Here is a 27,448-nt window from a genome sequence, read left to right as displayed (position 1 = left end):
TGATGCAAATGTTCCATGTATGCAATGGTGGCAGTACTTTCTTTTCGCTTACATTGTTGTTTTTGTGGTTCCCTTCGTCATTGTTCTCTACTGCGGATCCTCCAAACTTTACAAGGCTTCTATTAATGCAGGTGAATTCCTAGCTGCTTGCATGCTTCCATTACCATTCCTCGTCATCTGGTTTTTTAAGAAGATACTGCAGCTCAAAGGGCAAGAAACCACCACGGCGCAGAGTGTGAATAAAGATGTCCTTGAAGTACTCCATGGTCCTTTTCGACCGCCAAGCAATGAAGATAAGGGAACACTACACTGGGAGAGTGTGTTAATTGGTCGAAGACTAACTCTCCTCACGTGCCAATCGTTCGTAACATGTCCGATGTCGCGAATGGTTTCTATGGCTGCAGCATGTTTACTGATGACCATTCATCATGTTATGAAGAATCCATATCGTGAACCCATGGCCAACAAAGCTGAAACGCTGTCTCTGAGTAACTATGATTGCCGTTATAAATCTGACAAAAGCGACCCTCCTCGCATTTGGTATCACTACTGACGGGCCTTACCGATTTTTCCTGGAAATCCTGGAATGGTTTGAAGTGATTAGCTTGGCCTTTGTCCCTGCGTTAGTGACCGTTTTAGTTATCTTCGCGATTCTGTCTCAGTTGGCTCGGTTGGTGGTGTTTTTGATCAAGCAATTGTTTCAGTTTCGTAACTCGGAATGGGCCATGGAGCAACGGAGACCACTTTTGAATATTGGTGTGTAGAACAGTGATGTCAAATTTTAAACACAAAACTACCGCTATAAAAGGGCTGGGGACAGAACCTAGCTATCCTCCCGTCTTGTTTTTACACAACTATCAAGGCGAAACAACTAAGAAACCACTGCTCTTTTCCTACAATCAATTGTTAATCACTCCTAAAAACAACTATTTCAGTTTTTCCTTACTATCCAATTAGAACAGTTGCATCTCATTTTTTTACTTTGGCTTGCTCTCGTTAGATTTCGAGGTATATTTAGATTGCAGGATGCTTAACTTCATAATGTACCAGTGACACGAGAGAATAAACTTGTATTTCTGATCCAAAAGGTTTAGAAAATTAATGTAGGTATTGGAACTTTACAAACTGAAAGAAATATATATGTTCTGAGTGCATATAGCACAAAGCTATGAAACACACAGTAGTTTAGCGTTGATTGTTGTCCTTCAGAAGCATGGCTTATCTAGTGTTCTTGTTCGAGCGAGGCCTTAAATTGCTATATTTAGTGAAGTCGTTACATCACACCTCATCACCCGTCTTATTATATATAGTTCAACAGCGGAATATTCTCTATCCCTGATGATGCCATCCCACTTCTGACACCATGTTATAGTCCTCAAGGCCAGCAACGTTTATTAAGCTTTAATCTGAGAGAGTACAAGATGGCTGACTCACATGGTTCCACTACAAGGATCAAATAGTCTCGCAAGGCCCGATGGCTTATAGATGAGCGAAAACGGAGAACAGACTTCCCTAAATACAGTAGTTTAAAGCCTCACTAGAAAGAACATTAGCTTAGTGTGCAGATTAACAGTGTCATATGTCTACAGTGGCCCACAACTGTCACGGCAAAAGCAATAACCTCACGGCGAAAGTAGAAGATTCACGGCAAAAGAAATAACTTCACGGCAAAAAGAATAACCTCACGGCAAAAAGAAATAACCTCACGGCAAAAAGTATAACCTCACGGCAAAAAGAATAACCTCACGGCAAAAAAAATAACTTCACGGCAAAAGTAAAAGACTCACGGCAAATAGATACAGGACAAAAAAACTCACGGTGAGGTTGCCGTGAGGTTATTTCCTTTACCGTGAGTCTTTTTGTTTTGCCGTGAGACTTTTACTTTTGCCGCGAGTCTTCTTGTTTTGCCGTGAGGTTATTCTTTTTGCCGTGAAGTTATTTCTTTTGTCGTGAGGTTATTCTTTTTGCCGTGACAGTTGTAGGCCACCGTATATGTCAGTTACTGGAGACTTTTACGGAAGGGTGTTTTCAAGAAAAATTAGATATCAAGAGAATATTAAGCTATTCCTACGTCGCAGTGGAAATAGAAAGTTTAAAATTGTGAAGAGTGTGAACCAGCCGATTAAATCTAAGGGAATATTTTAAAGGTGTCAGGCAGTCGTTTGTGTGCTTTTGACAGTCCTATTATCTCAACTACAAATGATTTTAGTGACCTTATATGACCACCAGGTGACACATAGGATTGAGACAATTATTGATGGAAAACAGGGCAAAAGAAAGACCTTGATAGAGGCATCAAGGATAACAAGGAGGGAAGTATAAATGGCAATATATCCGCATACATCTTTTTTTTTATAATAACGGCATTCAGGGTTTTATTCACTCTTCTCTCTGGAAATTTTATAATTGTTAAATAAATATGCAACGAACAGTCAAAACCGAGTGACAAGTTCCATGTCTTTTACCTACGTCGCAGTTTTAAAAACAGCAAAACATGCAATTTATGTCGTCCTCTCGTATGGGGAAGAACAATTGTAAAATTTGAAAACAGAGGGGATCATAGCATTCGAGCAAGCTCTGTTGAAGGAGGGGTGGAGTGGAGGGGTAGGAGCTCGAGTAGGGGCTGGGGGGTAGGAGCTCCCTCACTCCACCGTTACTCCAATAGACCTTCCTCGCACGCTTATGGCATCACCAAAGTCCCAACGTTCATGTTGTAGTATTCATGACAGCAATGCATGTATGTTGTCCTCATTTTTGCGGCACTTTTTGATCCTTCTGTCTTGTTCTTTCAACAAGTTTTCGATTTCTAGGGAAAAAAACATGAAATGTCAATGCCATCATACATAGGGTGCATGGAAGCAGATACAAAAAAGAAAGCCAAATAATAACAACAACCAAAATAAGACAAGCACAAAAAATTAAAAATTTAACTGGTGGAATACTAACAAAAAGAGCACATTGTTTTTTTTTTTTTCAATAAATTTAGATTATGGAAGAGGTTTTTTTGAAACTCATTTATAATTCATCAAGTCTAAACCAAGGAACATCTCGTGCTCGCCCTTATGCGTCTTGCATATTCCATCAATTTGTTATAAAACTTGTTCTTCGCCACGGCCTAATTTTCCCATAAATGAATGCCTTCTCCTAGCTTATCTTCGAATTTTCCCATAAATGCATGGTGATGTAACCCTATGAACAGAGAACAATATCCCTATCTGATTATTGCATGGGACAGAACCATTCTCAACCTCATGGTGTATATTAAGAGTTGAACATGAAAATGTGGCTATGTACAAGGCATGCATACCTCTGTTTTTCTTGGTGAGTTGCTGTCCAGTTTGTGCAAGAGAATGCAAGATCATCTCTGCGCGTCTGTAAGCTGGTTCGTTTGCTGATGGATTTGTCTTTATGGGCGCTGATACTGGAACGAAAGGTACATTGTCAAGAATGTAAACGTCAGCAAAAACTACAAAACAGGAGAAAAGAATTACGAATAAAAGAAACGAAAAAAGATCAAAAAAAAAAAAAAAAAAAAAAAAATAGACGGGTAAGGAAGGGTGGAGTGATGTAGGCAAACAGACTATTACCGGCTCCAAAAGCTCTCTCATCTAGATCTAGTTTCCTTGAAGTCAGGTCTTCTTGTTTTCTGTGACCGTATGAATCCCGCGCAGAATTCGTATCGCTACCTCGTTTTGTGACTTTCACGTTCTGGGGAACTGGGCGCGAGTGTTTCTTTGATGAAGACACAGTGTCAGACATTTGACTTGAACTCGGTTGACTACTGGTTACCGAGGAAGCATTTGACGTCGGATTCCAAGAACGAGCCGTGTTCAAGACTTCCCGTAAAATTACAGTGTCTGCAGTAGACGTTGACTGGTCGATTAAAAGCGACGTGACATCAGAGTTATCGCTTTGAATCGATAAAGACAGTGGTGAAGGTGGCCTGTGAAATATTTGTGAATGTTCACTAAGTACGTCGCTGCTGGCAGCACTGTCTTTCTTCGGAGATGAACTGTGCAGCGGAAGGGCAAAGTCATTAACATCCTCGCTGACGTCGTCGAGTTCGTAACTGGTGCTTAATCTCGAATTTAAATCTGTTGACGAAGCGGCTTCTTCTCTGTCAAATTCACGTTTGTAGTCACTAGAAACAACAGGTTTAGGGCGCAGGATTCGCTCGTTTTGGGCTGTATTTCGATGCTTTCTCTCAGACCGTTCATCGCCTTGTCTTTTGCCTTTAGTCATTGGATCACAATTTTCCTTTCCAGGGTCGACCTCAGAAGCGATGTTTCTCCGACCCTTTGTCCTAGATTCCGGTTCTTCAGGGTGTACAGGACCATCATCCAACAGTGCTCGCTCAGTAGGAGGCCCGTGGGACGCAAACGCAGTAGTCGGAGTCTTGCCAGGGGTCCCATTTTGAGAGACATGAGCTTGAAAACTTGTGATCAGGCTTCGTACTTCATGTAGTAACGTCTTCAGGTCCTCTGTAACTTCGTCGTTCTTTCTTGAAGAAGCTTCACTTGCCTGTAGATTTAAAACGCAGATAAGAATTTACGGGCACAAAACGATTTACTACAAATCTTTATTCACTAAACGCATAGTCCCGCCAATAGTCACGACAGAAACTAACCCAGCAACAGAATCCTTACCTCCCTGGACTGTCCACCTTGCGTTACCTGCCCAGTCTCCAACTCCGCCACTTCGGGCTGTGAGCCTTGGGAAAGAGGTAGAACCGACTGTGGCAAAGCGCTCTTTTGAGGGAACATAACATTGCTGAAATTCGCTTGAGTCGCCATCGGAGGCCATCTAGAGGTAACAAATAAATAACACAAGATAAATCAAGAACAGAAGTTATTGGGAAATCGCATTTTTTCCCCAGATTGTTCTAACGGTGGAAACGTTGCCCACGCGAAATCCACGTGACGATCACACCCTGAATAATAATAAGTATTATTAATAATATTGTTTTAATTATTTTTTGGCACCCTCCAGCAGTTTGCATCTTTCAGAGTATTGCGTGACGAGAACTGTTGTGCAATGATCCAAACAACGTTTGGCTATTGCAGTCGGCAATGAATTAAAACTAGACTTCACTTCCTGGTCACAGAACAAATACGTGCAAGATCCATACCGAAATCCAGTGTTCAGTTTTGTCAAAAGCTCAACCAGCGATGCAGCTTCTGGCCTGAGTGAAAGAGGAGCCTTTGAAGTCCGCTCAAGTTCCTTGAATAACAAACCAATCAATGATTTCAATTACATGCTGTAAAGTGTGTTTCGATATAAAAGCTCCCAGATCCCATTTTACCAATCTCGTTCCCAAGGCCGCGTTCTTTTTAATTAGGACCAACAAATTGAGACCCCTGGGAGAAATCGGAAGATGAGCCATCATTAGACACAGCGGTTACTCTCAGTACGCGTCTTTAGAAGCCGTTATTTGACTTGAACGAAAATCGGTTGAAAATCAACCGGAACCAGGATTTTCTGGTTTTGGCTTTTTATTAGCACAGAGCGTCGTGCGTTCGGTCTCCGTTGACCGAAAACGCGCGAGCTCTGGGAACGAGATTGCCATTTATCCCGCATGCAACGCTAGGTAACGTGAAATCTGAATCCAGCTTACACTGGCTAAAATTACAGGTACTGTAGAATTCTACTAGAATACTGAAGAAATTGCTTCGGTCCAATTCGCACTTCGTGGCGTACCTTAACTTCGAGCGAGTGCTTCAGTTTTAGCCTGGCCATCTCTTGTTCCATCTTCTCGATCACACCTTGCGAGTCGGCGTGTTTGAGAGCAGCCTTCGAAAAGAAAGACGTATATTATATAAAGAAGTCTATATTTCCAAACGACTTTGGAAATATAAAGTTTTACTTGACTTCTTCAAAATGTCAATTTTCCCCAACTCAAAATGAAATTCCCTGACTTTTCCCTGTCCTTGAAGAAATTTTCTTCCCCTGACCATTTCACAACCCTATGATGTGCAATTGAATGTGCGATGTTGCTATCCATTACTCATTATCCATCTGTTTGAAAGGTAGAAGACAGTGGAACTTGTCGGAACCGAACTCCCTTAGTTCTAGAATGTGTTCGCTTATGGCAGGTTAAATATACAATCAAACATGTATTCAACGGACCCCCTTGGGACCCTCACTAGGCTCCGCTTAATACAGGCTGTCCGCTCTGAGCAGGTTCTAATATATTGTGCAATAATAATTAATTATTAATCCTTTTGTAACTCAGTGTAACACAGTGTAAGATCGAAGACTTCTCATAGCACAATGTCCAGTCAGTCAATGAATCAATCTGGAATAATCTATCTAGCTTAAAAAATATCGCTGAACCATGTTAAAGGAGTCTGAGGTGAGCTTTCAGAAGTAGAAAGCTCTTGAAGTGTCCGCTTATTGCAGGTTTTGTGCAACGAAATGGCTTGATATTGGTGTCCGCTAAATGCAGGTTTATTTCACGGTGAATGTAGGAAGAAAAGTTTGGGACTCGAGCTGGTGTCCACTTAATAGAGGGTGTTCGCTTAATGTGGGGTCCGCTTAATACAAGTTTCGCTGTAACTATTCTACTATGTAGCTGGGACCGTGGGAGGGGCGTTGGCCTCATGGGTAGCACGCTCCACTCCGGATTGAGCGCTCTGGGTTCGAGCTCTGGCAGGGGATATTTTGTTGTGTTGTGTTCTTTAGGAAGACACTCTATTCTGACGTGCACAAATCGGTCCTGGCGAATTAAATGCTGGGGATAGCCCTGAGATGGACTAGCGTCCCATCCAGGGGTGGGGGGGGGGGGGGAGAGAAAAAATACTCCCAGTTGCTTCATGCTACTGAAGCCGCAGTTAAGTGCCGGCCTGATGGGCCGCTTGGCTCGTCTGCAGACTTTTTGGCAGGGAACATCACTAATTGTCTATTTATGGAAGGCGTCCATCTACTGGAATTCAGAAGTAATTATAAATTACGAACATGGGTGTCCATAGCCATTCATTCGTTTATTATCGCACCTTTTCAAGCGCTTGCTCCATGTGGTTAATCTGCTTTTTGTATTCATCATTCTGTTCTCGGATCGTTCGCAGCTCGAACTCCAGCTGGTCTCGCTCAACCGTCAGTTGTTTAACCGTTCCCGACAATTCGCTGCTTCTCCTCTCGTAATAGCGTGCGTCCTAAAGCAACAGAGAAACCAGTGAGAGAACTAAAAGTTGAGTTATCGCCCAACGGGAGAGCATATCATTTATGGCATCCACCGCTACCAGTCTTCAATAAAATTGTTTCCTACCTTGGAAGCTGTATTTAGGCTTTCTGTCAACCAATGGATTCTTTAAAAAAGATAATAACACGACATTTTTTGCAAGCAATCAAGCGTGTGACAGAATAACGTACATGTAAAATAACACTCGTAAGTCTGGCTGATAATATGATTATATCAATGGCAACTTACTTGTTTTGTAAGGCGTCCAATTCTCCACGCTTCGCGGTCACTTCCTGTTGCATGGCTCCAGCCACTCGAACAGCTGCAATGTAAGTACAATATTATAAGAGTCTTTAGCTTTAGGCAAATGTCATAGTCTAAAAAGTGCCGATATTGCTGCAAAGTTGGCTATAGCAAACAATACTATAATGATAATGAGTTGTTCTACATGAAGCCCAAAGAGAGAGCGCCCAGTAATATTAAGCTGCGACTTATGCAGATGACATACCTTTGCCACTCATGTCGCCCTTTGTCTTCAGTAATTTTCGCGTCAAAGCTAAATCTTGTTCCGAACCTTGTAAACCAAAGGAGAAATACATTTGCAGAAAGGCAGTGAAATGTTGACATACAGAATTTTCTCCAAATCCAGGAAATGCCAATGAAAGTAAATATGCAAACAACAACAACATCGAAAAAAGATATCACAGGAGATAAACCAGGAAGCAAAAACGGAAGACCGCGAATAGTTCTTACTTTTCTCTTAAAGATCCTCGGGAAGGAAGCGATAGAGCAAGCAGAGAAAAGGACAACTTCCGCTTGTTACTCTCTTTTGATTTTTACTCAATGACAAGTATACGAAATAAAATATCTAAAGCTCCTACCAGTCAAATGTAAAGAGACTAGGATTATGACTCGAGAATATTGAGTTTGTTTAAGAATGATGTATTTTATCTCTGGCTGCCTGTAGGTACCATAATGCTGGTGACGGCAAGGGTATTTGAGAAAGTATTACTGATTATATACCTTTTAGTCGAGAGAGCAATTTACTGATCTCTTTCTCGCGTTCTCCGTGTTTTCCTTCAACCAGAGAACTCAACGAGCCATTCTCGTCCTTCAACTTCGTCACCTCAATTTGCCGCAGCTTTAGCTCCGCCATGATGTTACTTCGTTCCTCCATCATGGCGTCTAATTCTTCTTGTTTGATTTGCAAACTGTTTGACACGGAGTTTTTCTCTTCTTCCAACGCCTTGACTCGCTTATCCTTGGCTCTCAATTTCTTGGCCAATATTTCGCGATGACTTTTCATTTCCTCCACCTCGCCGATTCTTTCTTCCAACGTTCGTATTAACTGTTCTCTCTCCCGTTGAAGCGAATCACCCGTTTGGCTATTCCTCTCCAGAATTTCTGCCAGATTAGTCTCCTGCGCTTGAAAGTTCGCTATTGTCCTCTCCCTTTCATTGAGTTGAGTCTGAAGTTTTTCAACACAATTTTCAGCCTCTAGCAAGCCTTTTGATTTTAATTCTAAGGATTTTGTTAATTCTTCGACTTGCCTGTGCAAATTGGAAACACCGCTGTGTGTTTTCTCAAGTTCCTCAGCTAAACGAATTTTCTCTTCTCTTACAACATTCATTTCTTTAGTTCTCAGTTCTAAATCGTTCTTCAGTTTGACGTTTTCCTCTTGTTCTTTGGCTAATTCGAGTCTTTTATTTTCTAAATCCGCTGTCAAGGTTGAAATATTTTGATTTGACTTAGTAAGCTCGTTTAAAATGCCATCGAGCCGAGCGTTTGCTCTCTCTCTTTCCTGATTAAGCGCCTTTTCCACTTCAATTTCCCTCAGTCGCGCACTCTCTTCGCGTATGTCTTTCACTAACATTTCCTTCTCTGCGACACTGGCTCTTAAATTGTTCGCTTCTTCGCTGCACTTTTCCTGAAGAATAGTCAACTCTTTGCTTAGTTCTTCGTTCTTTTTCTCTGCTACTTGTCGAAGTTTTTCCACTGCAATGAGTTTGTCGTTCAGCGCAATAACGTTTGCTTGTTCCTGTGAAACTCGAGCGAGTAAGTTTTGTTTCTCGTCTTTTACGACTTGAAGTTCGGCTGTCAATTCACGAACAGAAAGTTCCAGTTCTTTGGACTAAACGAAAAATAAAAGAACCACTATAATTCTGGCAAGGATTAAAGTTAAAATATAGTATCATGCTGGATTGAAAGCGTCTGAATGATCCAGCAACAGACAAGAATACAAATATGCCAGTTATCTGTTTTCATGTGACTGAAACCGCTGAGAAACAAGATAAAAGGGTACCCACCTTAGTTTGAAATTGCTCCGTGCTTTCGTCGCTTGATTTTTTGGACTTTTCAAGCTCTAGCTCAAGCCATTTCACTTTGTCTTCCATAGCGGACACTTCTGTTTGGTGTTGTTCTCTGAGTAATAACACATTAGAAATGATAGCAAAAATGAAAGAAGGAAAGGTCGACAGGGCATGAAGTATTTCCCACCGGCGCGTAGTCGCGGAAAATAGCGGTTGGTTAACATTGTGGGACACGATAACGAAAGCACTTTAATTTCTGCAGTGAATAATCGTGTCTGTATGTACAATATAGTCTACACCTAGGCAAGGTGAATTTTAATGTAAAAAAAAATATATATTAATTTAGTTATAAGCACTGAGCGAATAACAATGTGTGAGTCGACAGAAACGCCACGGACCTGAGTTTGTCTGTTTCTTGTTGTAAAGTCTCCAGCTCTTTTTTAACAAGCGTTATCTTGTTAGCTGAAGATTCTAACGCTTGGCCATGCTCCTCCTCCAACTTTGAGATCCTAAAGTTAGTAGTAGAAAAATCAATGAGAAGGTATATGTCTTAACTTAAAATTCAATTCCACATTAAATTACACTCGGATCACCTTTATGAAAAAAATGTCCGTAAAGAGTGATTGCCCCGGTGATAAAAGTTCTGAAAGGAACTGTTAATTCTATTCAGAACTAAATATAAATGTACCTTACCCTATTGTTACTCCTGGGTTCAGATCATAAACCAATAAATTTGGTATCTGAATACTATATAGCCTACCCGACAATTTTCTTTCGTTTTTTAACTCCTTCCTCCTGTTTTCTTTTTGTCTTTTTTAGCACCCTCTAGGTCCACCCCTCAATTATTTTCACTTGTCTTATCCGTTTCAGATCAAATGAATGGAACATTCTCTTACTTCGCCTTGAATTCTCTCTGCATTTCGTCTTGTTTCTTATCCGTTTGTTCTCTACTGCTCTTGAGCCCTGCCTCAACCTGCCACAAGCACAAAATATTGAAGGTAAAATGCCAAATTGAAAGATTGTTTCAGACTGATATGGAAGTCTTTTAAGCTGTCATGGGCAAATCTAAACTATGAAAGGAGGTCCTTATTATTTGAAAGCGAGCAGCCTTTTGTCTCCGTGTCAAAACGAGTCTTCGTGCGAAACTATTCTTACCCCTAAAGGTTCATTTCCAGGCAAATCAAACTCATTTCCATGTGACAGGTTTTGCACGAGCACTAGTTTTAAAACAGAGGCACAAGCGAACTCGGAAATGCCTATTGTTCAGGTTCTTTGTTCATGTTAGCTTCCTTGATGAACACATACATACCATGTAATATCTAGGTGTATACAATCACTGTAAGTTACAAAACATTACGCAACCAGCTCTTTACCCCATCCAGCTTTGACTGTAGTGTCTTCTTCTCGTTATCATCCTCAAAAAGACACTTTTGGAGGATTTCAATAAGCGCGTCACCGATCTGAGTCACAGAAACATTGCTCTCCAGTGCACTAGTTACTAAGCCTGAACGAAATCTTCTCTTTTCCTCCTCGAGTGATATGCGCTTTATTTTGTCAAAGAAAGACTTGTGACCAGCTAAGTCTTTTTCGAGTTCGCTCACACTGGATTCCATGGAATTTAAGTCCTGAAATAAAGCAAGAAAAAGTTCATTTTATTGAAGGTTATGTACAGTGTATAGCATTTCAGCGTTCGGCTCACCTTTGAGTCACGCACGTGAGCGGCGAAGAGCAAAGCGATCCGGCGGGAAGGAGTCTGGTGAAGAGGCGTCGCGCGGCTTCGCGCTAAGGGCTACGCCGCGCGCGCTTGTGCTCCAACGTGAGCCTCCTCCCAGGCTATTCGAGTGAGCCAGCATGTGAACGCACGTGAAAATCACTTTTAACTGATCTTGCGAAGAATGAGTGGCACACTCGTACTCTATGAATCAAGTCCCCAACAACGAAACAGTCATTAAAAACGCACCTACACGTACATGACTGATGTTTCTTAACAGGACTTGCAAAAACCCGCCTCATAACAAAATGCAGGTCTCAGAAGAAACGAGACTGTCAATTTTCATTGAGCAATAAAGTGTACCACTGCTGAACACACCTTGTCCTTTGCATCTATGATCTGTTGTTGTTTTCTCAGTCCAGCTTCCAGTTGATGAATTAACTGTAATTGACCCGCGGCTTCGTTTTCTCTGAACAATAGATACATTTCATAAAAGCAACAAAGGAGGTTAAATGTATTACTTTTAACAAAAGACCAATTTACTGAATTATATGTAGATTCCTTTCGATCTTTCAAGCCCGGCCTTTATCATAAAGGCCGGGCTTGAAAGTCGTGTCATGCCTCAGCAGACATTTTCGCAGCTGCGTTGGTTTTTGCGTACATTATACAATTTATTCCAGAGGAAGAATGGCTGTCATGCCGGCTAAGTCACGAAAATTGCATGTCTGTTATGTATCTCAGATGGCAATGACTTCTCATTTACAAACATAATGTGATCTGATTAAATCATTTTTTTAAAATCAATTACATTTCAAAAATAATAGCACAATAAAGGAATTTCACATTTGGTGAAATCATCACTTCATTGAGCTTCAAATTCCTCGCATCTTTTTCAGTTTTGGCCACAAAGGTTTGAAGACAAACTCACATGTAATGTAATATAATGTAATATTTTCTTTTTACAATGAACATTTTTTTACCTGAGGGCAAGAACGTGATCCCTTCCTGCCACAGTTTCTTTCAAGCGATTTTCTAACTCACTGACCACCTCTCTGTAATATGCATCTTGCTTTGCGCAAAGCTCTGTGGTCTGTAAGGAGATACATGTGGAAATTGCTAAATTTAGAGTTTGAGATATCATGCCTTTCAAAAATAAGAATCCCACTGACATAATTACCATTTTTAACTTTCTTTTCAAATCCTCCATCTGAGCATTGGATTCTCGAAGACCAAACTCTGTTCCAATGTTTCCAAATCCTGAAACCGGGTACCCAACAGTCCTGGTACCCAAACCTCCAGTTCGAAGAGGTCCACCACCATAAGTGGAGCTAATACTGGGACTGAGGTGAGAAATTACAGAGTCATCACTGTGTCACTTAATTTCCTTTAGTGGATTAGACAGCAGACAGTATACTGTGTGTACAACGTAGCCCTTTTGAGGAGCAGGGAGGTTAAGAGCTCCTGAGGGTGCCAGACAAGTATCAAAGAGTGTTCTCAAGTATGGCACAGTTCAGTTCAAGGGGTTCATTCACTTTTTTTGTACTTACAGCTCAACTCTCACCTTGTGATCACCCTGCTAATATGGACACCCACTATTATGAACAGAAGCTACATCCCCAGTTGACGCTACAGTAAAATGTACAGAAATGACTCCCCCTAATACAGTCTCCCACTATTGCAGAATTTTGGACACTTGTTTTTTGTTTTTCTCTTGTTACAATGAACAACTTGAATGACATAATTATTCTGCAGTCTTGTAGTAATAATTATTACTAGTTTGTACACTATTTTGACCCATATTATGAACTGGAGTAAATATTTACTACACATTATACGCAACTGGAATTAAGAGTATAGCAGTACATGTATCAGTGACACTTTATAAATGAATATTGTCATTTTTATTGCACCCTGCTCTTGCGGACTCTCACTACTATGGACACCAATTGACAGCCTAGCAGGTGTCCCTACTAATGAGAGTGGACTGTACATGTACACATGGGCAATTCCACTATCACGGAGATTACATTCAGACTCAATTTTGAAACTTTAATTTAGCACAGACAGAGTATAAAAAGGAGTTGTCCAGTTTTCCATTTATGAACATGTTTGTGCCTACTGACATGTCAATTGGGCTGCACAATTTTTCCAGTTGACTAATTTCTATTAGTATCACCCAACGAGTGGACTAATGCAAATCCTGCATTTTAATTGGCTACGCTACTAGAGGACTATTAGTAATAGTCCTCGAGTAGCGAAACTGGCGCGATTGAGCATGACACTTTCTTTCGTTTCATTCCCAAATAAATATTTCTTCAACTTGCATTTGCTAACATTATTGTTGCCTTTTCTGTCCAAGTAGTTGGGTGATACTAAAACAATTAGACCCTTCGCCCTCAAGGGCCACAGGTCAATAGCCCATTCGGCTTCGCCTCATGGGCTATTGACCCGTAGCCTGCAAGGGCTACGGTTCTAATTGTTAATGAGAGATATAGAGCGAAAAAACACTGTTGCGGACGTTACATAAAAAACAACCACAATTTTCCTGTGAAGTATCAGGGGGTTTTGAATGAACTGTTCAAAATATATGCAGTTTAGTGGTTGTGTGACCCAACAAGGCTGATTTCATTTGAACTGACATTCACAATTTTGCAAGGGTAACCTGAAATATCACAGCACAGTTTGGGGGACACAACATGCTTTTTACATCAAGTATAACCTGCATTTGAGCCTGCTTTTGGCATTCTGGGCCTGGAAACTTACGTTGGTCACCAGAATAATAACTTATTTTGTCAGAGAATAGAAAAAAATGGCAGTTTTGTTCAATTCAAGGTTTCTTTACAGAGTTGGCACAACTATTTATTATTGGCCTAGACAAAGGAAACAAAAGGGTCCTCTTTTCAAACATTTCTGTGGAAAAAAACTCTTGAAAGTAATAGGATACATAAAAGGGTATAAGAATTGTTAAAAATGACTATGTTCATCAGAATGGCAGAACCTCCTCTATTGTTGAAATTTCAGAATAGTTAACAACCCACTTGAAAGCTGCTGTCTTTGTCAAAATGTTTGTTAGGCAAACTAGAGCAAATCTAGAAGGACATATGGTCTTGTGGTGTAATGGAATAGCTTTTAAGAACCATTTCAAAATGTTTTTACTTAACTTCAAGTAGTGTAACGTCCACGATGTAACATCCAGAACAATGTTTTGCTGCCATTATTTTGAAAATGTTGTTGTTTATCAGAGATTTCTTTTTACCAAAGTGTTTCTATTGGATATCTAGCTGTGCAACAAGAATGGTTTTAAAATCTTTCTGGTTGTTATTTTGGAAAAGAAAAAAGATTGTTAAAGCATTGCGGACATTATGTCGGTGACAAAACTTATTTTTTTTATGTACATCTACTTTTTAAAAAAGTTCAGGGTGAATTTTATATCACTCATGTATTAACTCCAGTGAGGGACTTTTTCTGATACAAGTGTCCCTTATATTTTCCAAGTTTGATACAGCAAGTGAAAAAATTTAATTCTTGCCTGTTGTTTGCTGTAAAAAACAAATACTTGCTTTGGGGACCCCCCCCCCCCCCCTGATAACATGTCACAAGGGAACTGAAATTTACTTTTCTGTGTACTTTAACCTGTCCATAATGTAGAACAGGGTATAATTTCATGTGCAACGGCTTTTCAAAGTCTGGATTCTGACACCACTCATGTGGAATTGCCCATATACATGTACAGCTTTGCTGACCAAAGCTGTCCTGAAAAAAGGAAACAACAAGACATACATGTTTACGAGGTATGAAATAATGCTGAAAGGTACAATGCATTATGGGTAGTGTTAGTTCACTGTTGTTAGATCAGAGTTGAGTTCACAGTGCTTCAGCTGAAAGGAAAGGAAAGATGAAAGCATGTACTAATGCTATTTTCACCTATCAAGCTGAAACACAGAAACTGCGAGCTTCAATGATGAAATAAAAACCACTACTACCCATAGCAGAGGTTCCTAGATCTACATGGCCATGCATGCTTTTATGGTTTCATACTTTTGTGCGAAAACATTTCTCAACATAGCTGCTAATAATTTGTACTCAATATACATTCTGCTAATTATTAACAGCACACGCTGTACAGTATCTAATGACTGTATGAACTTACTAGTTACCAGAGGGTTTAGTCCTGGCATGGAAATCGGTTTGTTGTGAAATGCCAGAAAAGAGATCTTTTTCCTTGTGCTGTTAACATGAGAATAACATCAGTGTTTTCAGTAGTGTTATATATCACAGAACATACTGAGAACTAACTTGCATACTCTTGAAGTCCAGGGTTTTCTCACATGAGCTGCTGGGCTGTCATTAAGGGCTGTCACCCATTACACTGTTATAGCTGAGTATGCTACAAAATGTAGATGGGTCCTTGTCATTACAGGTGAACTTGTTGCCTGTTGTTGGTAAAATTCACCAACAGAACAACAAGTTTGTTACTGATGAGGTAGGGCTCGAAAAAAAGTGCCCTCCCGTTGTCCAAGACAAGTAGATTTTCCTGGGCAAGTAACTTTTCATTCTCACTTGCGCCATGGGTAAGGGCCCAGGCAAGTCGTCTGCAAACAAAATCATTAAAAGCGCAAACTAAGATTTGCCCAGGGTTAGTAAATTTTGAGTGCTACTTGTCCCAAGGGCAAGCTGGAATTCAAGGTTTTTTTGAGCCCTGTGAAGCTTAAGATCAAGGTAACAGGTGACTCAAAATATGGCCCAATGACAGTCTTTCATGACTTCCATTGCAACCATGTTGTGCATGTATATATACATGTATGTAGTAATTATCCAATTTCAGAAGCACCTACAAATAGCTAAAATTGTTGATGAATATACATTTAATGCAAGGAAGTCCAACAGTTCCCACTGATAGAAGGTCTTGTATTGTATTGTGTTGACTATTGTATTACATTTTTCCAGACCATGTGTACTGCTTGGCCTGGTCATTGTCAACCCTTTAGTCAAAATTAACTTACTTCCATGTTTTCAAGATCGACTCTGAGTTGGTCAACCTCACTGGCCTTTGATATCAGGTGTCCTCGAAGGTCTTTGATAGCACCAGACTACAATGTATGAGATGAATGGATAGAGAAAATCATTTGTGTGATACAAATAAACTTCATGGAGTTTAAATTACAATAATAAAAAACAGATTAGATAGTGAATAGCGCAGCCAATCAGAGAATGGCATTCATGATAGAACACTAGTAGATTTAACCTAAAACTTGATAGAAACACAGAACATGTTTTCTATTTCTGAAATAAAATGATTGAAACTACAAAAATATCTGTAAGTTTAAGGTAATTGGATGTTGACATTCCTTCATGACATACAAACACTTTATCCACTTGTCGGCCGACTTGATTTCTTATCACGCTGTCAAGGTCTTCTGGTGCTCTTTCAATTCCAGCAGGATTGGCCAGCCTTTGAGTAGCTGGTTAAAACAAAGGGAGAAAAACAAAAAAATTGACATGGCTTGAAAAAAGGACTGTCTGGTCGTCTGGGACAAGTAGATTTTCCTGTTGGACAAGTAACTTTTCATTCTCACTTGCCTGATGGAAAAGGGCAAGTCACCTGCCAACTAAATTAAAAAAATAATAAACTAAGACTTTGCCCAGGGGAAGCAAAATTTGAGACCTAATTGTCCAAAGGGCAAGCTGGGAATCAATTTTTTTCAAGCCATGATTGAGAGAAGGAATAGTCAGGAAATGGCTTGCGGATACATTATGGTGTGTCTACTTAGGCCCGCGTTGCACCAGAGCCAATTTTGTTTGTACAAGTACTAAATCTGTAAACAAGTAGCATAAAATGAGTGCGACCCTCAGTTTCAAAAACTTGCCAAATTTTTGCGGACTGCCAAAATTTCGCCAATCTTCAAAGAAGCCGAAGTGCTGCCTCGGAGGTTTCCAAGTTTTGGCAAAGCAAACAGTTTTGTTTTTTAACCATTAAACTATCATATTTTTTAAAACATGTCCGGATAAAATTATGGCGAGAAAATAACTTTGACAGCTTCATGTAGTCCAGTTTGGTGTGTGCGATGGCAGGGCAATATCTCTTTTTACCTGGTCCATCTGACGCTTTTTACAGTTATTTCAATGCAAACGAGGAATATGAGCGGTGTGTTTATTCAAATTCTTGTGACTTGCACCCTGGATACGGTTACTGGCAGCAATTTGAAGAGATGGCTTCAGCTAGACAATCTTCTTCGATTGCAAGTGGCGCAAGCAACAACACAAATGCGCAAGCCCAGCAAAACTGCACGTCCCATTAATGGGCCGAAAATCACGAGTTGCTGAAGAGGGGAGAGTCAAGAACATGCAGCGTAAAGAAAAATCTGGGAAGAGTTAATTGAGAAATATAGATCTTATGACGTATATTTCAATCAGGAACATTTTGGTTCCAACATGTTGGTCTAATGTGAGCACTGCCAAAATTTGGAACTTTTTCCCAATTTTTTTTCCTCCCCAAAAATTGTAAAATATTTGAATTCGCTCTAGTGCGACCCGGCCCTTTGTGAAAGAAATTTGTGTTAATACAATATCAAGGAGAGAGGTGAAGAGGATAAGAAAGTAAGCAGTTACAGTGCAGAAACACTGTCCTAATAATCATGTACTGAACAGTGGACAATTAAACTAACACTATTATTAAACTAAGTGGTATTTACAAAATCTTTTTAAAAAGGTAGAATTAAAATTTTAGGATCATAACAGAGTAAAGAATTCTTTTCTGGTCTCCAAACGTTAAAGGTAATAGCTATTACACTTGAGCCCACGGTATAGTGGTATTAGTTGCAGAGTGCGCGAAAGCAAGGCTTTCGGGTCAACATTCCAAGAGAATACAACCGCCTTATGAGAAAACTTCGAGAAAAATAATAATAATTATTGGTTCCTCTCTGGATTTTGCATTTTTCTCACAAGAAGAGAGGCTACAATTACTCAGCGGAAACTGTCCTCGTCATTTGACAAAGCTTAGGCTGAGATCGTGGCTTTCATACCATGTAGAAACAGCAAAAGATGGCAGTGCTTCGAGTGACGCCTACAAACGTGAACTAATGCACAGGTGAGCAGTGGGATGTAAGATCGTTCTTCCTGCCCTACTTTTGTGCAAGAATAACAGTTTTTTGCCCTCTCAAACGTATATAACGTTTTCTTTTTTGTAGAGTTGTGACTGAAAGTTGGAAACACTTTGCATCTGATGCGAAAAATAAAGTTGTTTCCTCATCGAGCACGAGTTCTCCGAACACTCTACACGAGTTCCCACAGGCTGCAAACTGATGTTCCATCCAGAGGGCTGAATTTCCACCGTTCACAATTGAGAACATGATGAATCACTTTATTAAGAGAAAATCAGGAGATAATGAAGGCAATAAAGACTATAAGAATTTAAATTTAAATAGTAAGGCATTTGGATTATTCAGACATGGTCATGTACAAAATATCGAAGTTGCCACTACTGAAAATGGAGATGTGATCCATATAAAGTACAAGCTCAATGTTACCATGATCAATTCCAGAGAGCAAGCTGGTGAGATCACCTATGCAGGCTCCAGTCAGGATCTAGTTTTGTAACATCCCAGAGATGCAGCTTTTTCAAGATTGTACTCCACTGAGAGTTGTTATTGTATACAGTAATACAGTAATACTTAAACTGAAAAAAAATGCAAAAATGCAATGTAAACCTGTTATGTTAGGAAAAGAGTAAAGACGTGTTTTGTTATTATTTGATATAACTGAAGTGAAGAAGAGAAAAATACATGTAGTTGTCCACTGATCATGGTGATGTGTAAATAAGCTGAAAATCTGCCAACACAAGACTTGAGGGCACACCCCTTTCACCCCACCCCTTCCCTACTGGAACTGGTAGCTTAGGTTAATGCTAACAAAAAGAGGATCTCGTGTGACTGAAAACAATGACATGTAGCATGTAGCCTTGTCCCATGTGTTCAACGCAGTTATTCTGTATTTTACTATTACATATTTGAAGGCAGAGCTCATTTGTCACATCTTAATCAAGGAAGGTACTTTTTTAAGTAAATATGTTAATTGCAACAATCTATTTATGAAACATGCAATGCAACTGTGCTTGTAAGCTTCTTAACTCTACAAAGTCCTCTTCTAATAAGATACCTCACCAAGGGCCTAGAGGCCTGAACCAAACCCTAGGGCACTAGATATAATAGAGGAAAAACTATCTAAAGGCAGACTTTTACTTTACAAGAGGTGGCAAAAAATTAGTGAACATTGCACACACAAAGAAAATCATGTCAATAAGGCCACTCTTGCATAGAGTTGTTGGAATGAAGTCTAAAATATGGTAGTTCTTTATACATTAAATTGCACATTTGACAGGAATTCTGAGGGTTGCAATCCTTCGGGTTGCCAGCATTTCCTGTTCTGTAAACTGTCCTGACTGATTCATGAAGGGAGGAACATTCACCTTGACACCTTTCGAGGCTAACACTTCTTGAATATTGAACCCCCGATCTGCCATGACCTCATCTCCTCGCTGTAATTTGTCAATAAAACCAGATTTACTGGTTATTTCCTTATCAGAAATACAGCCACCATAGAGATCTGAAATAAAAACAAACACTGCCACTTGGAGTAATACCGACCAATGCCTTGAGGGTATTAGTGTTCTTGTAAGTTGAAAATGTGAGCTGTTGTGCTTCTGGGTTACTAGGTTTTTCTATGTACATTTCAGCTGCATCAATGATTACTGTTGTTCCCTTGTACTTGTTTTTGAAGCATGCAGGCTTGTGTAACTCAATTATTTGTCTGTCAGGGAAAATATCTAATTCTTTGAATCTGTAGTACATAAGCTTTGTCCAAGTGACAATATTAGTTACTTGGAGCTAAATCCTCCTCAAGTAGACCAACTTTGTAACGATATAATACAAGGAAAAATTCCTCCTCCACTGACAAGGTCCTTCTTGGGCCTGCCTTCTCTCTTTTTTGAGCATCATTTTGTTCAGTGTTGCTGTACACAAGTTTAGAGGCTGCATCCCTACCTAAAAAGCTAAGAGCTATGCTGAAAACTCCATAGTTTTGAAACCCAGTATAGAATTTCAACAACTTTGAATTACTCTTAATGTTATCAATGTTAAAGAGACTTTGTTGGAACATGCTTTCCAACTCTTTCCTAAGCTCTCGTCCTAGTTCAAGTTGTTTCATTTTTCAATAAGTTCTTCTTGGAGTTCCTTCCTCTGAACCTCTAAACATTCATTTAAGCGCTTCACTTCTTCTTCCTTTTCTTTAAGCTGCTCCATTGAAAGCTCTTCTTTGCTTTTAACCACCTCAGCTTTATCAGCAGTGATACTAGGAAATACACATTCTTGACATGGCATATTAACAGATTCTAATTCAACTAAATTATTGACAGGGTTAGACTGAGAGTTCAGTATAACTTCATCTTTGACTTGGTGCTTTGTTGTCTCACGTGCAGCGGAGTGATAAACAGGAGCTTTCCGCCTTGACTTTTCCTCCGGTGAAAAACTGAATCTTTTAGGAACAGATCCACTTTTCAGATACCTTTTTCCTCCCACACACCACATAAAACAATCTTCAGAAAAGTGCTCACTGCAGAGGTAAGAATTTTTCGACACAGGAGGGTCTTTTCTCTTCATTTTAAGCAACCAAGTTCGAAGAAGCTTAGCATTGTTTACAGGTAAAGAATGCCACGACAGTTTTGAACATTCGGGCTTGTTACTTCTGTTAACACATCCATAAGCAATGCAGTGCCTTACCATGCTTTTCACGACAGAATCAGGCTAGATGAACGACCAGATCCACAAACACAAACGAAGAGAACAGTCCACAGGTCAAAAGAACGGATGATTCTTTGTTGAGGTGTTTTCATTTGACCCGAAAGCCTTGCTTTCGCGCGCACTGAAAGTAATACCGCTGAAACGTGGGCTCAACTGTAATAACAGCTATTGATTAAGCTCATATTGTTATGACCAAATCAATGCCAAGAAGTGGCAAATTATACCATCACCCAAACAGAGGAAATAATTATTAATGCAATTAAAGTAAAAACCTGACCAAAACTAGACTAAGGCCCGGTCCAAACGCCACTCTACTCATGTGCCGAACCAAACTTGATAAAGTACGACTTTAGAGTGACTTCGGAGCAACTGCTGGTTCAGACAGCGTACTTGCATTGAACTTAATTCGGGAAGCCAGTGGTAACAATTTTCGACGAGAAAATATGTGTTCTGAATTCAAGAACTCTGTCCAAACAGAAAAGCTGACTAAAATTTCGCTGTTATAGCAATATTTAGGGAAGCAAATTCAAACTCAAGGTTCAGGGTTTGCAATTAGACAGGTTTTCTCTTGGGTAATTCGACTTGTTAAAGGGAAATCTCATAAGCTGGGCTATTATCATGCAGGAAAAGCAAAAACTGAATTTGCGTTAAAGGAACTCGCTTATACAGTCCCGTTTCTCATAAATCGAAGACATACTGGTATTTTGTTGTCTTTATTTTTAGCGACGACTTTGAGCTTCATGCATGACTGGTCTTGCCACTCAATTTTGAGCCAATCACAAGTCCTGTTCTATGAAAAATACCTTACAGTAATTTATAGCTGTATGCATTAGGTTCGACACATGAGGAGAACGCCGTATGAATCAGCTGCCGCTCCAACGTCGCATGTGACATACCCTGCCGAATTTAATGTTGTTTGCCGCACCAAACCCAGCCTGCCTGATTCAAACTGATTCAAATGCCGCTCTTCTGCCGTATTTAACTCATCAGTTAGGTTTGGCGCATGAATGGAGCGGCGTTTGGAACTGGCCTAACAATTCTAGCAACAGACTCTTTACTACGCTGCCTGAACGAGACGCCATACCAGGTAAGCCATGTGTAATAGCTCTAAAAATAGTCTCAACCTGCAACCTCAGGCATGTACGCGCTTGTCAAAGTGTATATACGTTAAAGTTTGCGACATACATGTACTTGTCCGACAAGAACTCATCGATATATCGCGCAAACGATTAAACAGACTGCATTATACTTACCAACACCGTCAGTTGTAACAGAAGCAGAAGAAAACGGAAAATGAGCGTTCGATTCCGCAGTCACAGTAACATCAGTCGGCTTCTGTCCGATTTTTGGCGGTCGTAACAAAGGCGAAGGTATGTTAGGGATGTTGGGAATATCGGAGCCCAAACGATATGGATAAGCTGAGGAGTTATTGCGTCCTCCTCGGACGTCTCCACCTCCCTCGTTGCTGGTTCCGGTTGATGTCGTTTCCACCGGTAAAGTGACAGAAGCAGTTAGGGACGGTTTCGTTATAAGCTTATCTGTTGTATTCGAAGCAGCCATTGCATTCCAACCGATAAAAAAGCGGTAAACTGGTCTAAGGTGTGAAGCTTATGTACAATGTCACTCGTGCCATAGGTAAAGTTAAGCACTGAAGTTGCTCCAACGTATTTTTCCCTTGCAATCGCCAGGAGAATTTGAACTCTATTCAAAATACACTTCGTCCGCCATTTTGTAACCGTCATTCGATGGAACGATAAGAACTGGGAACGACAACATCTTGGCTAGCTCCAGATTTCTACCAACCGACCGAAAAGGCGCGGCAAAATAAAGACATCGTTCCCAGGCTCCTGGAAGAGCAAATGTTATGCCGGGCACGCAGAATAAGGTGTCACAGTGATTTGGCTATCCCCGTGTTTTGGGTACCCCCGTAGCCAAATCCCTGGTGTTTTGGGTATCCCCAGTAGAGATACCCAAAACACTGAAAGTGTTAAATACCACAGACTGGGGCAAGTGAAATCATGCATAATTCTGCTCAAAAACCATTTATATTCTTACGAAGCTTTGTCTCAATAAATAAAAGCTTTCTTAATCTTGATATAAACACATAACGTCGCTGAAAATAGTCGCAATTTATAACAGACTGTCCGATCCTAGTCCGCATTTATAACGACATACAAAACCGTATTCACGCGCCAAAGCTCCTTGTATGAGTATGCCCTTAGTGCCTATCGATAATCCTTGAAATGCACGTCATTTTAAACAAGAAAGGCGCATTCTAAACCTCGGATAGTTCGGCCATTGAATAAAATCAATATGCGAGCGGGCACACTGAGATACGGCCGTCACGCAACATGCCGTTCTCAAGCTGTGACTGACCTCTGTGTATGTTGCCTGTCTGAAATAAACTTTGTCTCAGACTTGTTTATTTATCGCTCTTTCCTTGATTATCTCTCCTATTACTTTCCTTTGCAATGTGCCTGCTTCTTATTGTTTCTTTAATTTAGGGTAGCCAAATCTAAAAGGCAAAGCAAACTTACAAAGACGAAATTAATTCTAATGAGGAAAGGACTAGATCAAAATGCTGAACTGTAAGGGATACCCAAATCCCTAGTGATATGGGTATCCCTTTCTAGGGTGTTTGTTTGTTATCGTTTCTTTACTTCAGGCAGCCAAATCGACCGAAGATTAAAAAGGCAAAGCAAATTTTCAAAGGCGAAAGGCCTTGAAGGGGAGAAAGGACAAGAAATGCGAAAAATTAAGGGATACCCAAATCCCTAGTGATATGGGTATCCCCTTGCAATATGTTTATTTCTTATCATTTCTTTAATTCAGGGTAGCCAAATCAACAGAAGATAAAAAAGCAAAGAAAACTTGCGAATACGAAAGTCATTCCAATGAGGAAAGGTCTAGAAATGCTAAAACGTAAGGGATACCCAAATCCCTAGTGATATGGGTATCCCCTTGCAATATGTTTATTTCTTATCGTTTCTTTAATTCAGGGTAGCCAAATCGACCGAAGATAAAAAAGCAAAGCAAACTTGCGAAGACGAAAGTCATTCCAACGTGGAAAGGACTAGAAATGCTAAAACGTAAGGGATACCCAAATCCCTAGTGATATGGGTATCCCCTTCCAATATGTTTATTTGTTATTGTTTCTTTAATTCAGGGTAGCCAAATCGACCAAAGTTAAAAAGGAAAAGCAAACCTGCAAAGACGAAAGTCATTCCAATGTGGAAAGGACTAGAAATGCTAAAACGTAAGGGATACCCAAATCCCTAGTGATATGGGTATCCCCTTCTGGAGTGTTTGTTTGTTCTTTTTTTTTTTTTCTTTTAATTCAGGGTATGGAAATCCACCGAAGATTAAAAGGAAAAGAAAACTTACAAAGACCAAAGTCATTCCAACGAGGAAAGGACTAGATCGAAATACTAAACTGTAAGGGATACCCAAATCCCTAGTGATATGTGCATTCCCTTCCAGAGTGTTTGTTTGTTATCGTTTCTTTAATCCATGGTATAGCCAAATGAACCGAACATTAAAAGGCAAAGTAAACTTACAAAGACAAAGGTCATTCCAGTAGGGAAAAGACTAGAAATGCTAAAAAGTAAGGGATACCCAAATCCCTAGCGATTTGGGTATCCCCTTACAATATGTTTGTTTGTTATCGTTTTTTGAATTCAGGGTAGCCAAATCGACCGAAGATAAAAAGGCAAAGGAAATTTACAAAGACTTCACCATTCAACGAGGAAATGATTGGAAATGTTAAAATGTAAGGGAAAGCTGAATATTTGGTATATGTAAATCTTTAGTGATACTGGTATCCCCGTCCAATACATGGCTCTCTACCGAGAACATTCCAAACGAGAATACAGCTTTACAAATCAGCAGTTTGTTACACACTCCATCTAATATAATTATCTTGTTTTTTAGACGCGGCCTATGAGAATATAATAGGGGTAAAGGGAAATAACCAACTGTTAGGTTGACTATAATAATAAAACAAAGAAAATATAATCTAGTAGGCAATGTTGAAACTAGGCTTTATAATGTTAGGGAAAGTAGGAGAAATGACATGTCGTATGCCCTGATGAAAAATGAAATGGTCGTATGCCCTTGGCCATACGATCAAGCTCGTCTTTGGACATTTTTAAAAAAGATTGAAAACATATCTTTTTAAAATCGCCTATGACTGTTTATAATTTTTGTTGCATGAGCCGTTTTATATTGTTGTATTTCCAGCACATTTTATCCTTTTTATAGATCTTTGTTTTAGTTTGTGAGCTTCTTTTTATATGTAAAGAGCTTTTGAATATTTCATAGTATTAGCGCTATATAAATGTATAATTATTATTATTATTATTATTATTATTATTATTATTAAGGTATCCTTAGTCGACCGATCATACCCATATTTCCAGTGACATGTTATGGGTAAGGATAGGAAATTTCTAGTTTTACCTCATAATATTGCCTGAATACGGTAATTTCTTCAACCGTTTTTACTAATGATATTATGGAATCTTTGTGTCCTCTGCAGTATAGAGACAGTTGGGTACGTACTACCAGATTGGAGTCTCGGCAAACCCATAGTCAAAATTGAGTTCACAAGAAGGAGAAAAAAAAATCACTTTTTAAACCGACGCAGTATTTCACCGGTTACGTATGTCATACGGTGGGCGATCATTTTCACCGCTGGGCCAGCAACTGTCTCTCTGTCCGATCTCAAGTGCTTCGGGAAGCGACGAGCTAATTGTTCTTCCAAGGCACTTGACAAGGTTTCTGAGGCTTGCAATCGTGCATTTAAGCTTTGTCGAAAGCTTGCAACGCCTTGATTGTCGCCTTCTTTTTCTGTGGTAAGCTCACGGAAAGCTAAATAGCCTCTTTTACCGCCTCGACCAAGGTCTGCGAGCGCTTCTTCGCTTATTTCACAAGCTTTCTTGATGATCGTTTTAAGCACGCCCTGTTTTTCTACCTCGTCGATCATTTCCTTGGCTTCCTTCTGCGCTGCTGCTTCATTTTCCGATTCACTGTTTTCGAAGAAAAAGTTAAGAAAAGTATAGTAAGGCCCTTGCACGTCGAAATACAGTTTACTGGGTTAGACACACAGAAAGCCAGCCAGCCAGCCAGACAGACAGACAGACAGACGGACGGACGGACGGAAGGGTGGATGGATGGATAAATAGATAGATCGCTTGTGCTACTGCTAGTGCTAGTGCACAGTTCACCATGATACTAGCTTACCCTAGTTTTTACTGCGCATGCTTCGGTTTTAGATGGTGTGCCATTAACCATTCCGACGACTTGTATTTTCTCTCTTAAAACCAATATAACAAAAATTGACAGTAAATTAAACTACTGAAAAGACGAAGTACAAAAAACTGACAGGTGGAAAGAAAAGAACACTGACCTTAATCTTGGATCTGCGTCGCAATTTCATTCCTTCTTCTTCTTTTTCTTTTTCTTCTTCGTTCTTTACCAACGGACTGACAGATTCCTTCAGCACCGTCTGATTTTTTTCCACCGTATTACGTGAGTCAGGACCCACCTTTTCTTCAATTTGAGTGTTTCGGTTATTGAAGTAATACAATGAAAAAACAATATTGTTATCTTTAAAATAAATCTAAACTGATCAGAACGCGTAAAGTGTGCGAAATGAGAAATTTCCTATTATTTTGTGTAAGGGGTAATTTTTTTTCCCTACCGGCAACGATCAATGATCTCATCACATTTTAGAACGTTACATATTATTAGGCTCCCCAGCTTTGACTGGCTTATCTGAAAGGAATGCAAAAGTTTCGTGATTCGTCAGTCACACCATATTCCATGGCATCTGTCTAATCAAAGTCGGTAGGATACCAGGGAGAACTGTTTAGTTCTTTTAGCATAACTCATTGACCAATCTATAAAGCAAATCAATATTTTGATGTGCAAACTGCAAGAAAATACGAAGTTCAAACCCCATTTTCCCTTTCATTTTTCTATCGATTGTTAGACGGCCGCTGTCATAAGCCAATCAGATTACGCGTTTCCCTTTGTGGCCGCTAACATACATACAGATTTGATTTAAGAGAAGCACGAAATATCGTTTCTTCGTCGTAATAATGTATGTCGTCCTTCTCGAGGCCAAGTCGAGATGGTCGGCTTCTATTACAGATAAAGGAGAGTAAGGATACTTTCCTCATTTTCATTGCATTTTAGGTTTACTTACCTTGCTGAATGGAGATTCACAATTTCCACATACGCTCTGGGCCATCTGTCCCAAAAAACAAGGATGGTAAAAACAATTTACCATAAACAACAGCCACTTTCCCATACACATGACAACAAAACACCGCGAAGAGTTCGTTAAGGGGATTCCTTATATTGCGCATCCCTACTGCGCACGATTTTTTCGTCACTAGCGCGCGAACACGAGCGCGTGAACATACACAAAATCAAGAGATTTCCTTAGCTGGAC

General features: G+C 39.9%; 1 protein-coding gene across 2 annotated transcripts; it reads right to left on the bottom strand.

Annotated features, from left to right (window-relative positions):
- Positions 1–1,498: 1,498 nt before the first annotated feature.
- On the bottom strand, positions 1,499–24,004 carry LOC145497728 (uncharacterized). 2 transcript variants are annotated; one of them, XM_081477565.1, is made up of 22 exons: positions 22,245–24,004; positions 16,559–16,659; positions 16,201–16,287; positions 15,348–15,424; positions 12,375–12,537; positions 12,178–12,287; positions 11,576–11,666; positions 10,860–11,111; positions 10,383–10,459; positions 9,885–9,995; positions 9,484–9,598; positions 8,201–9,308; positions 7,686–7,751; positions 7,427–7,499; positions 7,265–7,304; positions 6,993–7,151; positions 5,698–5,790; positions 5,129–5,220; positions 4,647–4,803; positions 3,588–4,521; positions 3,308–3,421; positions 1,499–2,806 (listed from the first exon to the last, which is right to left on the bottom strand). In XM_081477565.1, exons 1-22 carry the CDS (start codon positions 22,549–22,551, stop codon positions 2,721–2,723), a joined length of 4,413 nt encoding a protein of 1,470 aa, XP_081333691.1. In that variant the 5' UTR covers positions 22,552–24,004; the 3' UTR covers positions 1,499–2,720. The 2 variants fall into 2 exon arrangements, with proteins under 2 accessions (XP_081333691.1, XP_081333690.1); XM_081477564.1 differs by having other exon boundaries at positions 12,178–12,537.
- Between the last annotated feature and the right edge of the window lie 3,444 nt (positions 24,005–27,448).

This window comes from Orbicella franksi, chromosome 9 (assembly GCF_964199315.1).
Source record: "Orbicella franksi chromosome 9, jaOrbFran1.1, whole genome shotgun sequence".
Classification (NCBI taxonomy): Eukaryota; Metazoa; Cnidaria; class Anthozoa; order Scleractinia; family Merulinidae; genus Orbicella; species Orbicella franksi.
The sequence above is the reverse complement of the archived record's forward strand: the minus strand, read 5'-3'. Positions and strand labels throughout refer to the sequence as shown.

Coding starts and splice junctions, on each gene's coding strand:
- LOC145497728 (XM_081477564.1), bottom strand. CDS start 22,551: ATGGCTGCTTCGAATACAACAGATAAGCTTATAACGAAACCGTCCCTA. Junction 11,112..11,575: donor TCATAGATGCAAAGGACAAG/GTGTGTTCAGCA, acceptor GCTTTATTTCAG/GACTTAAATTCCATGGAATC. Junction 7,152..7,264: donor GCCTAAATACAGCTTCCAAG/GTAGGAAACAAT, acceptor CTGTTGCTTTAG/GACGCACGCTATTACGAGAG.